Raw genomic sequence first — 14,347 nt, 5'->3', positions numbered from 1 at the left:
CTTTTGACAGTTATCGTACCCTGTAAAAAGTACTTTTGGCATATGCCTAAAAAGCAGGGTGAGACTGCAGATTTGCAGTTGATCCTGGGGAGCGGTTTCTAGGATTCTGATTCATCAAATGATCTATAAAGGTGGCAACTTCTGTAACTTGAAATTTCATTGTTCTTTATATAAAAAAAAGAAGTTTGATTTTGAGTGAGATTTGCTCCCACTGTTTTGCATTGATGAAAAGTTCTGAATACTAGTGAGAGTGATGCTTCCTCTGGGGGAGTGTAGCCAGAGCCAAGTCCATGGCACCAAGGCTGGTTCAATAACAAGAGGAATATTGGGAAAGCAATAATGATAGGGGATTCCAGAGATGGGGAACAGATGGGCTTTTCTGTGGTCACAGACATGAATCAAGGATGTTATGCTGTCTCCCTGGTACCAGGGTCAGGGGTGTCACAGAGCAGCTGCAGAGCACTCTGAGGAGGGAGGGTGAGCAGTCAGAGATCGTGGTCCATACCTGTACCAATGACATAAGTAGAAAGAGGGATGATGTTCCTGCAGGTGGATTTTAGGGAGCTAGGAAAGAAACTAGCAAGCAGGACTTCAAAGGTAGTAATTTCCGGATTACCCCCAATGCCATCCTCCAGTGGGTATAGAAATGAGAGGTTAGAGCAGATGAATGCGTGCAGGAGAGAGGGCTTTAGGTTCCTGGGACATTGAGATCAGTTCTGGGGTGATGGGTCCTATAGAGGCTGACGGGTTGCACCTGAACAGAGCTGGGACCAATGTCTTTACAGGGCAGTTTGATACTGCTATCGGGGAGGGTTTAAACTAACTTGGCAGGCAGATGGAAACCAGGAGGTAAAATTAAGAGAGGAAAAACAAAATGCACAAATAATTGGGAGAGACAGATAGCACTAGAGTAAGAAATAGTAAAGTATTAGGTGGGGTCAGAGTAAGAGGAAATGCAATAAAGCTGAAATTGTGTTCACTGTGCATGTATGTGGATGCCCGTTAGTGAGCTGCAGGTGCAGGTAGCCACATGGGAGTATGATGTCATGGTGATAACGGAGACTTGGTTCAAAAAAGGATAGTACTGGGTACTAAATATTCCTGGATACAAGGTGTTCAGGAAGGATAGGGAAAGAAAGAAAGGGGGAGGGATGGCAGTATTGATTAAGGAGAATATTACAATGCTGGCAAGAGAGAATGTCCTAGAGAGGTCAAGAACAGAATCTATTTTGTTAGAGTTAAGAAACAATAAAGGTATGAATACACTACTGGATGTATTCTACAGGCCACCAACCAGTGGGAAAGATACAGAGGTGCAAAAATGATAGAGTAATGATGAGGGACTTTAATTATCCTGATATAGACTGGGATAGTAATGATGTAAAGAACAAAGAGGGGGAAGAGTTTCTAAAGTGTTCTGGAGAATTTTCTAGATCAGTATTGTAACGACCGAATTGGGAAGAGTGCACTAAAGTTAAATAGCAACCATGTCAAGGTAAACACTTTCATTTCAACAAAGAAACTAGTTATTTATTCTAAAGTTTGCAGTCTCTACTTGCTCTGAAGCAGAGCTTTGTGAAAAACGATTAGTCCAAACGACCTTTAACTAATAACCCAGGACTTCCTTCTGAATGATTCTCAGAAAATGATACAGAAATCACAATAATGCCGAAGTAAAATCCCACACTAGCGTTCTGGAGTTAAACAAAGGTAATTACATAGGCATGAGGACAGATTTGGCCCTAGTGGACTGGGCAGGAAGACTAAAAGGTAGGAGAATTGATGAGCAGTGGCAGATGTTTAAAGAGATATTCAATTCCTCCCAACTAAAATATATTCCAGAGAGGAAGAAAGATTCTAAGAGGTGGAAGAAACATCCATGGCTAAGCAAGGAAGTTAAAGATAACATAAAGACAAAAACTAAGGCATACCATATTGCAAAGGCCAGTGGCAGGCTGGAAGATTGGGAAACTTTTAAAGATCAACAAAGGGTTACTAAAGAAGTAATAAAAAGAACAAAGGTAAATTATGAAAGAAAACTAGCGCAAAATATGAAAACGGATAGCAAAAGCTTCTGTAAGTATATAAAAGCTAAGAGAGTAGCTAAAGTGAATGCTGGTCCCTTGGAGGATGAGACTGGGGAGTTAATAGAGGGGAACACAGAAATGGCGGAGACACTAAATCAGTATTTTGCCTCAGTTTTCACGGTGGAGGACACGAGTACCATCCCAATAGTAACAGGTAATGCAGAGGTTATAGAAAGAGAGGAACTTAGAAAAATCATCATCAGTAGGGAAAAAGTACTGAGCAAACTATTGGGATTGAAGGCAGACAAGCCCCCAGGGCCTGATGGCCTACATCCTAGGGTCTTAAAGGAAGTGGCAGCGGAGATAGTGGATCCATTGGTTATAATCCAAAATTCCCTGGATGCGGGAAAGGTTCCAGTGGATTGGAAAAAAGCTAATATAACACCCTTATTCAAAAAGAGAGGGAGGCAGAAAGTAGGAAACTAGACCAGTTAGTTTAACATCTGTCATTGGGAAATTTTTTAGAGAGAGATACAGCACTGAAATAGGCCCTTCGGCCCACCGAGTCTGTGCCGACCAACAACCACCCGTTTATACTAATCCTACATTAATCCCACATTCCCTACCACATCCCCACTTTCCCTCAATTCTCCTACCACCTACCTACACTAGGGGCAATTTACAATGGCCAATTTACCTATCAACGTGCAAGTCTTTGGCTGTGGGAGGAAACCGGAGCACCCGGCGGAAACCCACACGGTCACAGGGAGAACTTGCAAACTCCGCACAGGCAATACCCAGAACCGAACCCGGGTCGCTGGAGCTGTGAGGCTGCGGTGCTAACCAGTGCGCCACTGTGCCACCCGGTTGTTGTTGTTAGAATCCATTATTAAGGAAGTAATAACAGGACATTTAGAAAGTCAAAATGCAATCCATCAGAGTCAGCATGGTTTTCTGAAGGGTAAATCGTGTTTGACTAATTTGCTAGAGTTCATCGAAGCTGTGACAAGCAAAGTGGATAATGGGGGTCCTGTAGATGTTGTATATCTGGACTTCTAGAAGGCATTTGAAAGGTGCCGCACAAAAGGTTAATACACGAGGTAAGATCACATGGGGTTGGGGCAATTTATTAGCTTGGATAGAGGATTGGCTAACCAACAGAAAACAGAGTCGGGATAAATGGGTCTTTTTCTGGTTGGCAAGATGTAACTAGTGGGGTGCCACAAGGTTCGGTCCTTGGGCCCCAACTATTTACAATCTGTATTAATGACTTGGATGCAGGGATAGAAGGTACTATAGCCAAATTTGCAGATGACACTAAAATAGGTGGGATAGTAAGTTGCAATAAAAAAGTAAGAAATTTACAAATGGATATGGATAGGTTAGGTGAATGGGCCAAAATTTGGCAGATGGAGTTTAATGTGCATAAGTGTGAGGTTATCCATTTTGGTCGGAAGAATGGAAAGGCAAATTCGTATCTAACTGGAGGGAAACTTCAGAGTGCTTTGGTGCAGAGGGATCTGGGTGTCCTCGTGCATGCATCGCAGAAAGCTAGTATGCAGGTACAGCAGGTGATAAGACAAATGGAATTTTGGCATTTATTGCGAAAGGAATAGAATATAAAAGTAGCGAAGTGCTGCTGCAACTGTACAAGGCATTAGTGAGACTGCACCTGGATTATTGCGTACAGTTTTGGTCCCCTTACTTGAGGAGCGATGTAGTTGCATTGGAGGCAGTTCAGAGGAGGTTCACCAGATTGATTCCAGGGATGAAGGGTTTGTCTTATGAAAAGAGATTGAGCAGTTTAGGCTTTTACTGTCTAGAGTTTAGAAGAATGAGAGGAGATCTAATTGAGGTATATAAGATAATTAAGGGGATTGACAAAGTAGATGTAGAGAGGATATTTCCTCTTGTGGGGCAATCTAGAATGAGAGGTCATAGTTTTAGGATAAGGGATAGCAGATTTAAAACAGAGATGAGGAGAAATTACTTCTCTCAAAGGGTTGTGAGTCTGTGGAATTCACTACCCCAGAGTGTGGTGGATGCTGCGACATTGAGTAAATTTAAGGAGAAGATAGACAGATTTTTAATTAGTGACGGGTTGAAGGGTTATGGAGAATGGGCAGGAAAATGGAGCTGAGGCCGAGATGAGATCAGCCATGATCGTATTGAATGGCGGGGCAGGCTCAAGGGGCAGAATTGCCTACTCCTGCTCCTAGTTCTTATGATCTTATGTTTTCTAGTCCCACTTCTCTGCAGGTCACAACATATATTTTTTAAATGTTTACCCCGTTACCGATTTGGCCAGTCATATACTCTACTCTTTAGCCCAGAATAAAATACACCAACCAGTTTATTATCAAACAAGACTTAGCCAGTAACAAAGCAACGCATTAACATACAGATTGAAATATGAAAATTCCCTTTTTAAATTCCCCCCCCACACACTCATACACTCTGAAAAAAATGCAGAAATTCTCTCTGCAGGGGTCTGTGACAAAAAAAAATACTTTGGCCAGATACTTGATAATTGAGTATTGCTGAAAATAGAGACATGTCGTTGAAGCTTTTCGTCTTGTGCTCATCAGGACAATACGCAAGAAGAACCATTGTAAGGGAAAACAACAGCTTATACTGCTTGAGAACAAGAGTATTGATTGGTTGGCAAGTGAACTCTGGTTGGTAGAGGCATTGCCATGGAGAATGCACTAGTTTACGGTGACACATGAAATAAAAAGGTCAGTTGCAGCGTAGATATGAGGTTGGTTGAGTGGTGAAAGGTTGTTTTTAAGACTGGAGGATGGTATATATTAGGGTTCCCCAGGGGTTGGTCTTAGGACAAATGCTTTTCTTGATCTACATTTAATGACTTCGACTTGGGGTTGAGGGCATAATTTAAAAATTTGCAGACGACACAAAACTTGGAAGAATTGTGAATTATGTGGAGGGTAGTGATAGACTTCAAGAGGACATAGACAAGTTGGTGGAATGGGTGGACATGTGCCAGATGAAATTTAATGCAGAGAAATATGAAGTGATACATTTTGGTCGGAAGAACAAGGAGAGGCAGTATAAAATAAAGGGTACAATTCTAAAGGGGGTGCAGGAGTAGAGGGACCTGGCGGTTTATGTGCACAAATCATTGAAGGTGGCAGGACAGGTTGAGAAAGCCATTAATAAGGCATGTGGGATCCTGGGCTTTATAATTAGAGGCATAGAGTACAAAAGCAAAGAAGTTATGAACCTTTATAAAACACTGGTTCAGCCTCAACTGGAGTATTACCACCAATTCTGGACTCCACACTTTAGGAAGGATGTGAAGGCATTAGAGAGGGTGCGGAAAAGATTTATGTGAATGGTTCTGGGGATGAGGGACTTCAGTTACATTGATAGACTGGCGAAGCTGAGGGTGTTCTCCTTAGAAAAGCAAGGGTTGAGAGAAGATTTGATAGAGGTGTTCAAAATCATGAGGGGTCTGGACAGAGTAGATAAGGAGAAACTGTTCCCATTGGTACAAGAGCAAGAGGCGACATGAGGAAAAACATTTTTATGCAGCAAGTGGTTAGGATCTGGAATGCACTGTCTTGAGAGTTTGGTGGAGGCAGACTCAATTGTGGCTTTCAAAAGGGAATTTGATAAGTAGTTGAAGAGAAAAGATTTTCAGGGTTATGTGGGAAAAGGCAGGGGAGTGGGACTCGCTGAGTTGCTGTCAGAGAGCTGGCATGGATGTGATGGGCCGAATGGCTTCCTTCTGTGCAGTAACCATTCTATATGAAAATAAACATCCTCTATAATAAGTAGCATAAAATTGGAACTGGTGATCTAATACACAACTATAATAAAGCCAGGAAGTGACAGAATTGAAGCCTCTTTGCTAACGCTTGTAACATCAGCTACTTAAATTTATATAATGTCTTTAGCATAATAAAATGTCCCAAGGCGCAACACAGAAGTACAATTAAAAACAAATGAATGCTGAGCTGAAGAGGGAGATATTCATCAAAAACTTGGTAAAAGAGTTTGGTTTCAAGGAGGGTCCAAGGAGGCAAGAGAGGTGAAGGTACAGGCATTTAACGAGCAAATTCCATAGCATGTGGCTTGGGCATGGTACAGTTGGGACAAGGGATCAGGAAGGTTAAGAGCTGAGTGGGAGTGGAGCGGGATTAAAAAAAACACGGTGAGAGCAGACCCAAGACTGGAAGGAGCGAGTGTGGAATGAGATAAAATCCGTGGCGGAAAAGCGGCCATGAGAACTGTACACGAGTGGAGCAGGTTAAAAGGCAAGGCAGAAAGAGCTTGGCTGGAAAGAGCACAGGCAGAAATTGAAAGAGTAACATTAGAATGAGGTCAGAGTCAGTGCGGAGAGGAAGGAACAGCAGAACCCTATAGAAGTTTAGCATAGAAGGTAAGTATTGAGATAAGGATCCAAGTTAAGGAACTGGAATAATTAATCGGGTTTTAAATCTTGTGTTTGTTTTTAAACTCTTAAGTTTTATTTCTGATCAATTTAGGTAATAGTTCAATAAATAGAAGTATGGCAGGGCAGGGCACCGTCAGGTGCACATCCTGCTCCATGTGGGAACTCCAGGACTTTGGTGTCCTGAATAACCACATGTGCAGCAAGAGTGGTCAGCTGGTGGAGCTCGAGCTCCGGTTTTGAGTTTGTGTGGTAGCTCAAGTCATTGCGGTACATCCAAGAGACTGAGAGTTTTGTGCATAGCACCTTACTAGAGGTGGTCACCCCGCAGCTTAAGGGTGAGCAGGCAGAGAGGGAATGAGTGACTGCCAAACAGTCAAGCAGACCAGACAGATAGTGCAGGAGTCCCCTTGAGCACATCTCACTCTCCAATCGGTATTTAGTTCTGAATACTGGTGAGGGTGATGTTTCCTCTGTGGAGCACAGCCAGAAGCAAGTCCATGGCACCACAGGTGGCTCAGCTGTGCAGGGGAGCAGGAGGAATATTGGCAAAGCAACAGTGCTAGAGGATCCTATAGTTAGAGGAACAGACATGAGTTTCAGCGGCTGCTCATGTTCCAAATGTTGCCTCTCTGGTGCTAGGGTGAAGGATGCCACTAGCTGCAGAGCACTCTGAGAGGGGAGGTGAACAGCCAGAGGTCGTGGTCCATATCGGTGCCAGCGACATAAGTAGAAAGAGGGATGCGGTCCTGCAGGCAGATTTTAGGGAGCTAAAAAGGAGAGTAGCAAGCTGGACCTCAAATAATCTCCAGATTATTTTAGAGTCATGGAGACATATAGCACTGAAACGGGCTCTTCAGCCCACCGAGTCTGTGCCAACCAACAACCACCCATTTATACTAATCCTACATTATCCCATTTTCCCTACCACATCCCCACAATTCTCCTACCACCTACCTACACTAGGGGCAATTTACAATGGCCAATTTACCTATCAACCTGCAAGTCTTTGGCTGTGGGAGGAAACTGGAGCACCCGGCGGAAACCCACGCGGTCATGGAGAACTTGCAAACTCCGCACAGGCAGTACCCAGAACTGAACCCAGGTTGCTGGAGCTGTGAGGCTGCGGTGCTAACCACTGTGCTGCCCCTTTTCAGTGCCAAGTGCTAGTGAGTATAAAAACAAGAGGATAGAGCAGATGGATATGTGGCTGGAGAGATGGTGCAGGAGGGAGGCCTTTAGATTTCGGGGACAGGTTCTGGGGGAGGTACAACTTAGGCAGGCTGGATGGGTTGTACCTCAGAGCTGGGATCAATGTCCTTGGGGGCAGTTTGCTAATGCTGTTGGGAAAGGTTTAAGCTAATTTGGTAAGGGGATGGGAACCAGAATGTAGCATTAGAAAGAAACAAGGTGCGCAAAGGATTGGGAGAGACAGATAGTAGCACTATAGTAAGGTTTTAGGTGAGGTCACATGAAGGGAATGCAATAAGATCTAAATTAGGTTTATAGTGCATGTAAGCACACAAAGCATGGTAAATAAGGTTGGTGAGCTGCAGGCACAAATAGCAACGTAGCCACATCAAATAATTCAGGCTTGTTGTGCTGCTAGGGGAGGTGGGGATGCTATTTATGGGCGCAGTTTAAGTGATTGAGCTGCAAGAATGGATTAATGTTGTGGAGTTTGGCTTGATTACTTTTGGGTATCTGAGGAGTTATGCTGAATTTTCCCTTGGGATTAAATGAATGGTGCATCATTTGCAGAAGAAACAAAGTCGAACAATGTAATGGGCTTTTCTTATTCTACACTTTCAAAATTTATAAATAATTGAATTTTTTGTTGAAATTATGTTTCATTTAAACCTTTTCAATGAAAAATTGTGAACCTTTTGATCTTGTTGCAATCTGATTGCTGGAGAAATAAAGTAACAGTGCAAAATCAGAAATGAAATTACTGTAGCAATGCACAGAAACAAAGGAGAAATAGAATGCCTGTAATTTATTAAGGGAGAGTCCTTGTATGGAAGCAGTTGGTCTCAAACCTCCCAAGAATAAAGCTTGCCAAAAATGAAAAACTTTATTTCCCAATATCCACTGCAGCGGTGCACCCAGATATAGTTGTGGATTCCAGTGAACATTTCTTCTTTTGCACATGCCTCCAAGTTAAATTTGTTTTTGTTTCTTTTTTTCATTTATGGGATGGGATGTGGGCGTCGCTGGCCGGGCCAGCATTTATTGCCCATCCCTAATTGCCTTTGAGAAGGTAGTGGTGAGCTGCCTTCTTGAACCGCCGCAGTCTATGTGGGGTAGGTATACCCACAGTGCTGTTACAGTAGTAACCTGTCCCATGACATTTGGTGCAGTAAATTATGTTGACATTATAGGAATGTTTAGCAATTATATGTAGTGTGTGCTTTTGTAAAAGTTGCATTTCACATTTATCAGAAAGTTGTCATTTAAGTATGTGGAATGAAATGGCGGCGCAGTGGTTAGCACCGCAGCCTCACAGCTGCCGTGACCCGGGTTCAATTCTGGGTACTGCCTGTGTGGAGTTTGCAAGTTCTCCCTATGTCTGTGTGGGTTTTCTCCGGGTGCTCCGGTTTCCTCCCACAAGCCAAAAGACTTGCAGGTTGGTAGGTAAATTGGCCATTATAAATTGCCCCTAGTATAGGTAGGTGGTAGGGAAATATAGGGACAGGTGGGGATGTGGTAGGAATATGGGATTAGTGCAGGATTAGTATAATTGGGTGGTTGATAGTCGGCACAGACTCGGTGGGCCGAAGGGCCTGTTTCAGTGCTGTATCTCTAAACTAAACTAAAGATGTCCATTATTTTGTTTGTAATTAAATTGCACTTTTACAGGTACATATAGAACTATTAGTTACAAAATATCCCCAATGTTTTCACCCCGGACATAAAAACAAAATGGTGATTTGATGGCACATTGTTGGTGCTCAGCAGTCAGCCTTGCAAACTCATTGTGACATGAAATTAAATGGATTTGTGACTTTTAACATGCTTAATTTAATATAGGACAGTTGGCACTCTTGCAGTATGTGCCACTTATGCCCTGTTTTTTTTAACAGCAAAGCATCATACAGAGGAGGGAATGTGGTCTGAGTCACGATCACAATGTGGCGAAAGAAATCAAAGGAGCCGTTTCCATCCTGGAAGAACACATCATACAGTATGTTTCATTGTAACTTTGATTGTAATTGGGTTCTCCTCTTTCTCCTGTTCTTCCTTAGTAAAGTTCTATCATGCTTTGTCCTAGGTAGTAAATGCTGACATGCTTATTCCATTGAGGAGCCGTCAAAACCACAATAAATTGCATTCATGAACATTTAGTTTTCTCCCAACCGTTCTCCATATTACAGTTGTTTATGCTAGTGCCACTTGGCTGAAATCAGCTATCTTGGTTGAACTTGGGATCATCTTGCTGTGTAAGCCATTCAGGGCACCTAGAATTGACCATGAACATAAGAACATAGGAGCAGGAGTAGGCCGTTCAGCCCATCGAGTCTGCCCCACCATTCAATACAATGGCTGATTTTCCACTTCAATGCCTTTTTACCACACTATCGGTAGGAACATGAAGCTGTTGGATTATTTCAACAACCCAGCTGGTTCACTCGTGTCCTTTAGGGAAGAGAACCTGCACTCCTTAAGCAGTTTGGGTTAAGTGACTCCAGTTGCACACCAATGTGGTTTACTCTTAACTTCCCTCTGAAGTGGCTTAGCAAGCTATTCATTTGTATCAAACTGCTACAAAGGAATGCTGTAGTTCAAGAAGGTGGCCCATCACAGATAGGACTAGAGTAAGAAATAGTAAGGTTTTAAGTGAGGTCAGACAAAGATGGAATGCAATAAGGTCTAAATTCGTTTACATGTACGTAACACCTGTGTTACGATCAGGTAATGGTTCCCCTTTTTTCCCTTTTCTTGTTTGACCGCAGCAGGTTTACTTTTTTGAAAAGGATATACTTGCCACTGCAGTGAGTGTTTAACTGTTTATATGCTGTGATCATAAAAAGAAAGAATCATACAGGTTTTCTTAAATTTAACAAAGAAAGAGGTTAGCTTTATTATACTTAAACCGATCTAAGTAAAGTAACAAAATATGTTTTGACTTTGACATGCACACACTTGATGTTCTCACACACACAGATAGGTTTCTGAGTTGGGATGGTGGGGGGAGAATAGATTGGTCAAATTACAGTCCAGAGATATAAAAGGGGGTATACAGTCTGGAGCCTGGTCACTTGGCTGGCTTCAGGCTGAATTTGGTAGTCGTGCGACTTTCCTTTGACCCTGAGGTTTTCGATTGGAAGATGTGGATGGCTGATTTGGCGGTTCTCCTGGAGACAGTAGTACGGGACTGTTTTCCTTCCTGTCTGCAGCAGGGGATCCCTGGGTGGTCACAGTCAACAAACAAGGTTTGAAGCTTGCAAGGTGGATTAGAGAGAGAAAAAGGAAGGAGGGACCTCACTTGTTCTTCTCGTCAGCGTCTAGCTGCTTGTTTGCTTACTGCAGAGAAAACAGTATCTTAAGCACATGAAGGGTGGGCCTGTCACATGACTGTCACCCACCGGTTGTTACTAGTGTATTCTCTCTTGCAGCTTAATTAGTCCATGTCTGGGAATCCCCTTCTCACAGCTAGGGTCCCATTGTTAAAGTGATTAGGTTGAGTGGTTTGTCTCTACCAGTTGAATACCTCAGGTAATGGCCTTGGTGCCTTGCTAATGGGAACAGGATGTGTGGTTCACTCAAATTCCCTAGGTCATTGCCCTTGATGGGTCTGTGCAAACATGTCTCCATCTCAGTGTATTGAAATCTGGAAGGCACAGTGATGCAAATTGGGGTAGCCATCTTTAGCTGCAAGCAACGAGTTACCTTTAGTCTCTTTTAAATTCAAGTCGGGTTTCCAGTCATTGGATTAAAAATCATCATTTGACATAAAGCACGTTTTAATGGCACCTGGCTCTCAAAAGGGCAGGACTGGGCACCACGTATTCCTGGATACAGGGTGTTCAGGAAAGACAGGAGGAGTGTTGGAAGTATTGAGACAAATACTACAATGCTAGAGGGATAGACAGAGAGAGTGGATGTCATCGAGGGATCAAGAACATAATCTAATTGGTTAGAATTAAGAAACAATAGAGTTACCATTCCACTAGGTGTATACTATATGTCACTGACCTGTGGGAAAGATATAGAGCAAATTTGTATGGAACTTGCAGAGAAGTGCAAAAACTATAGAGTAATGATTATGGCGTACTTTAATTATCTTAATATAGACTGGGATAGTAATAGTGTAAAGGGAAGAGAGGGAGAAGAGTTTCTGCGGTGTGTTCAGTTGAACTTTCTTAATTATATTTCTGGCTCAATGAGTAAGGATGCACTGCTGGCTCTGGCTTTGCGGAATAAGGTAGGTCAAGTGTCAATCGAGGAACATTTAGGGAACGGTGATCATAGTATACAGTTTAGGTTAGCCATAGGAAAGGACCAGGAGCAATCTCGAGTAAAAATATGTAATTGGAAGAGGGCCAATTTTAATGGGGTGAGATCTGTTCCAGGTAAATTGGAATCGAAGAATGGCAGGCAAAACTGCAATGCAATAATGGGCCTCCTTTAAAGAAGAGATGGTTTGGGTACAGTCAAGATACATTCGCAAGTGAAAGGTAGGGCAACCAAAGCCAGAGCTCCCTGGATGATGTAGAGACTGAGATGAAGCAGAAAAAGGGTGCATATGACAGATGCCAGGTTGATAATGCAAGCGAGAACCAGGCTGAATATAGAAAGTTCAGCAAGGAAATGAGGGGCAAAGAGAGTATGAGAAGAGCCTGGCAGTGAACATAAAAGGGAATCAGCATTTTTCTATAGGCGTAAAAATGTAGTAAGAGGAGCAGTGAGGCTGATTATGGATCAAAAAGGGGATGCCGTGGGAAGTCAGGGTGGAAATAGTGCAGGTACTGGCCATAATTTTCCAATCCTCCTTGCATACAGTGGGTGAGGGTGTGGGGTGCCAGAGGACTGGAGAATTGCAAATGCTACATCCTTGTTCAAAAAAAAGTGTAAGGATAACCTCAGCAACTACAGGCCCGTCAGTTTAACTTCAGGTGGTGGAAAGCTTTTGGAAAAGATAATTCGGGACAAACCTAACAGTCACTTGGAGAGGTTGAGAAAGTGATTAAAAAGGTGTCCGGGATCCTGGGCCTTCTAAATAGTGGCTTAGAGCCAAAAGCAAGTAAGTTATGATGAACCTTTATAAAACACTGGTTCGGCTTTAATTGGAGTATTGTGTCCTATTCTGGGCACCACACTTTAGGAAGGGTGCAGAAAAGATTTGCGAGACTGGTACCAGGAATGAGGGATGTGACTTATGTGGATAGATTGGAGAAGCTGGGGTTGGTCTCCTTAGAGAAGAGAAGGTTGAGAGGAGATTTGAGAGGTGTGTTCAAAATTAAGGGGCATAGGCAGAGTAGATAGAGCGAAACTGTTCCCATTGGCATAAGGTTGAGAACCAGAGGACAATGATTTAAGGTGATGGCAAAAAAAACAATGGTGACATGAGGAGAAACCTTTTTACACAGTGAGTGGTTCGGATTGGAATGCACTGCCTGAGGTGTGGTAGAGGCAGGTTCAATCATGGCTTTCGAAAGGGAATTGGATGTGCACCTGAAGAGAGAGAATTTTTTAGGATGACAAGGAAAGGGCGGGTGAGTGGCGTAGCTGAGTTGCTCTTACAAAGAGCCGGCATGGACACAACGGTTAGTGAAAGCATCGGTTTCTGTCACAACCAGTTACAATTTGAGGCATGTTTTTCCCTTTGAAGTAATGGCCTCCATCCGTTTCTATAACTACTCTTATGATCACCATCTTCTCAGTACATCGAGAGGTGGGCAATAAATATTAGCAATGCCCACATCCTGAGAATGATTGATTGATTGTTTCTGAAGAGAGGCATTAAGGGAACCTATACTAAGTTTTGTAACACTTGTGTGCCTCATAATTAAACTATGGAGACCTCACAGTGGGTGGTAATGCCATCAATTATCTGGGTAGCTCCATTTTCATCATCTTCCCCGCAACCCCCCCCCGCCCCCCCACCCTGGCCTCCACCTCGCACTTTCTCAATGAGGAAGTGGCAGGCATTCTCTAAGTCTCCTAATCATAACATGCTTAAAATTAAGCCACTTAGCTTTGCTATGGAGCGGCATAAATTGTTGAGGCACTACTGTTGTTGACATCTGCCATCTGTTGTGAGAGAATAGTGAGCAAGGATAAATGTCATTCCCCAGGACTGGAATTGAGAGGCATGGAAGCAAATTCTGTGGCCATGCATAGGGCCAGATCTTGTGCTCATCTGGAAGGTGGGTTTTGTGGCGGGGGTGGGTTGGGGGGGGAGCAGTTGATGGGGGTGCCGGAGAATTAGAGCGGACCACCCGCCACGGAGCCCAACACTGGGTAGGCCGATGGCGACCTTCCTGCCCAGAGGCCAATTAAGGGCCTCTTCCTACCACCTCTGGGACCTTAACAATGGCAGGGGAGGAGGCAGCCTCTGCTGCGCGGGGAGGATGCCTTGTAAAACGAGGTGTTCTCCCTGTGGGTTTGGGCGGGGGGAGGTGGGAGAACCCTCCCTGGTGGGCAATATGTGGCCCACAGAGGACCCCCCACCCAGACCAAATTTGCTCCCAGGGACCCTATTAATAAAGTAAATAAATAATTAATTAGTTATTTAAAACACAATCAGGATGGCAGGTGATGTGTTGTAGCTGCAGTTTGTGGGAGCCCTTGGACGCCAGTGTGATCCACGGCAAACATGTCTGCAGTAAGTGTTTGCAGCAGCTGTTACAGGAAGCCTTTCAAGCTGGGGGAATAAATAGGAATGTAGTGGTAGTAGGGG

At 43.5% G+C, this 14,347-nt stretch overlaps 1 protein-coding gene across 7 annotated transcripts in view; it reads left to right on the top strand.

Annotated features, from left to right (window-relative positions):
• The window catches only part of pphln1 (periphilin 1), a 291,915-nt gene that overhangs the window by 1,879 nt on the left and 275,689 nt on the right, over positions 1 to 14,347 (top strand). For all 7 annotated transcript variants that reach the window (XM_068050976.1, XM_068050977.1, XM_068050971.1 and 4 more), the window contains exon 2: positions 9,528 to 9,628. In XM_068050976.1, coding sequence (XP_067907077.1) covers positions 9,551 to 9,628 — 78 coding nt within the window. In that variant the 5' untranslated portion in view covers positions 9,528 to 9,550. The remainder of the gene's footprint in view (positions 1 to 9,527; positions 9,629 to 14,347) is intronic.

The sequence above is a fragment of the Heterodontus francisci genome, chromosome 18 (genome assembly GCF_036365525.1).
Source record: "Heterodontus francisci isolate sHetFra1 chromosome 18, sHetFra1.hap1, whole genome shotgun sequence".
Classification (NCBI taxonomy): domain Eukaryota; kingdom Metazoa; phylum Chordata; class Chondrichthyes; order Heterodontiformes; family Heterodontidae; genus Heterodontus; species Heterodontus francisci.
This window is presented reverse-complemented; position numbering and strand designations above follow the sequence as displayed.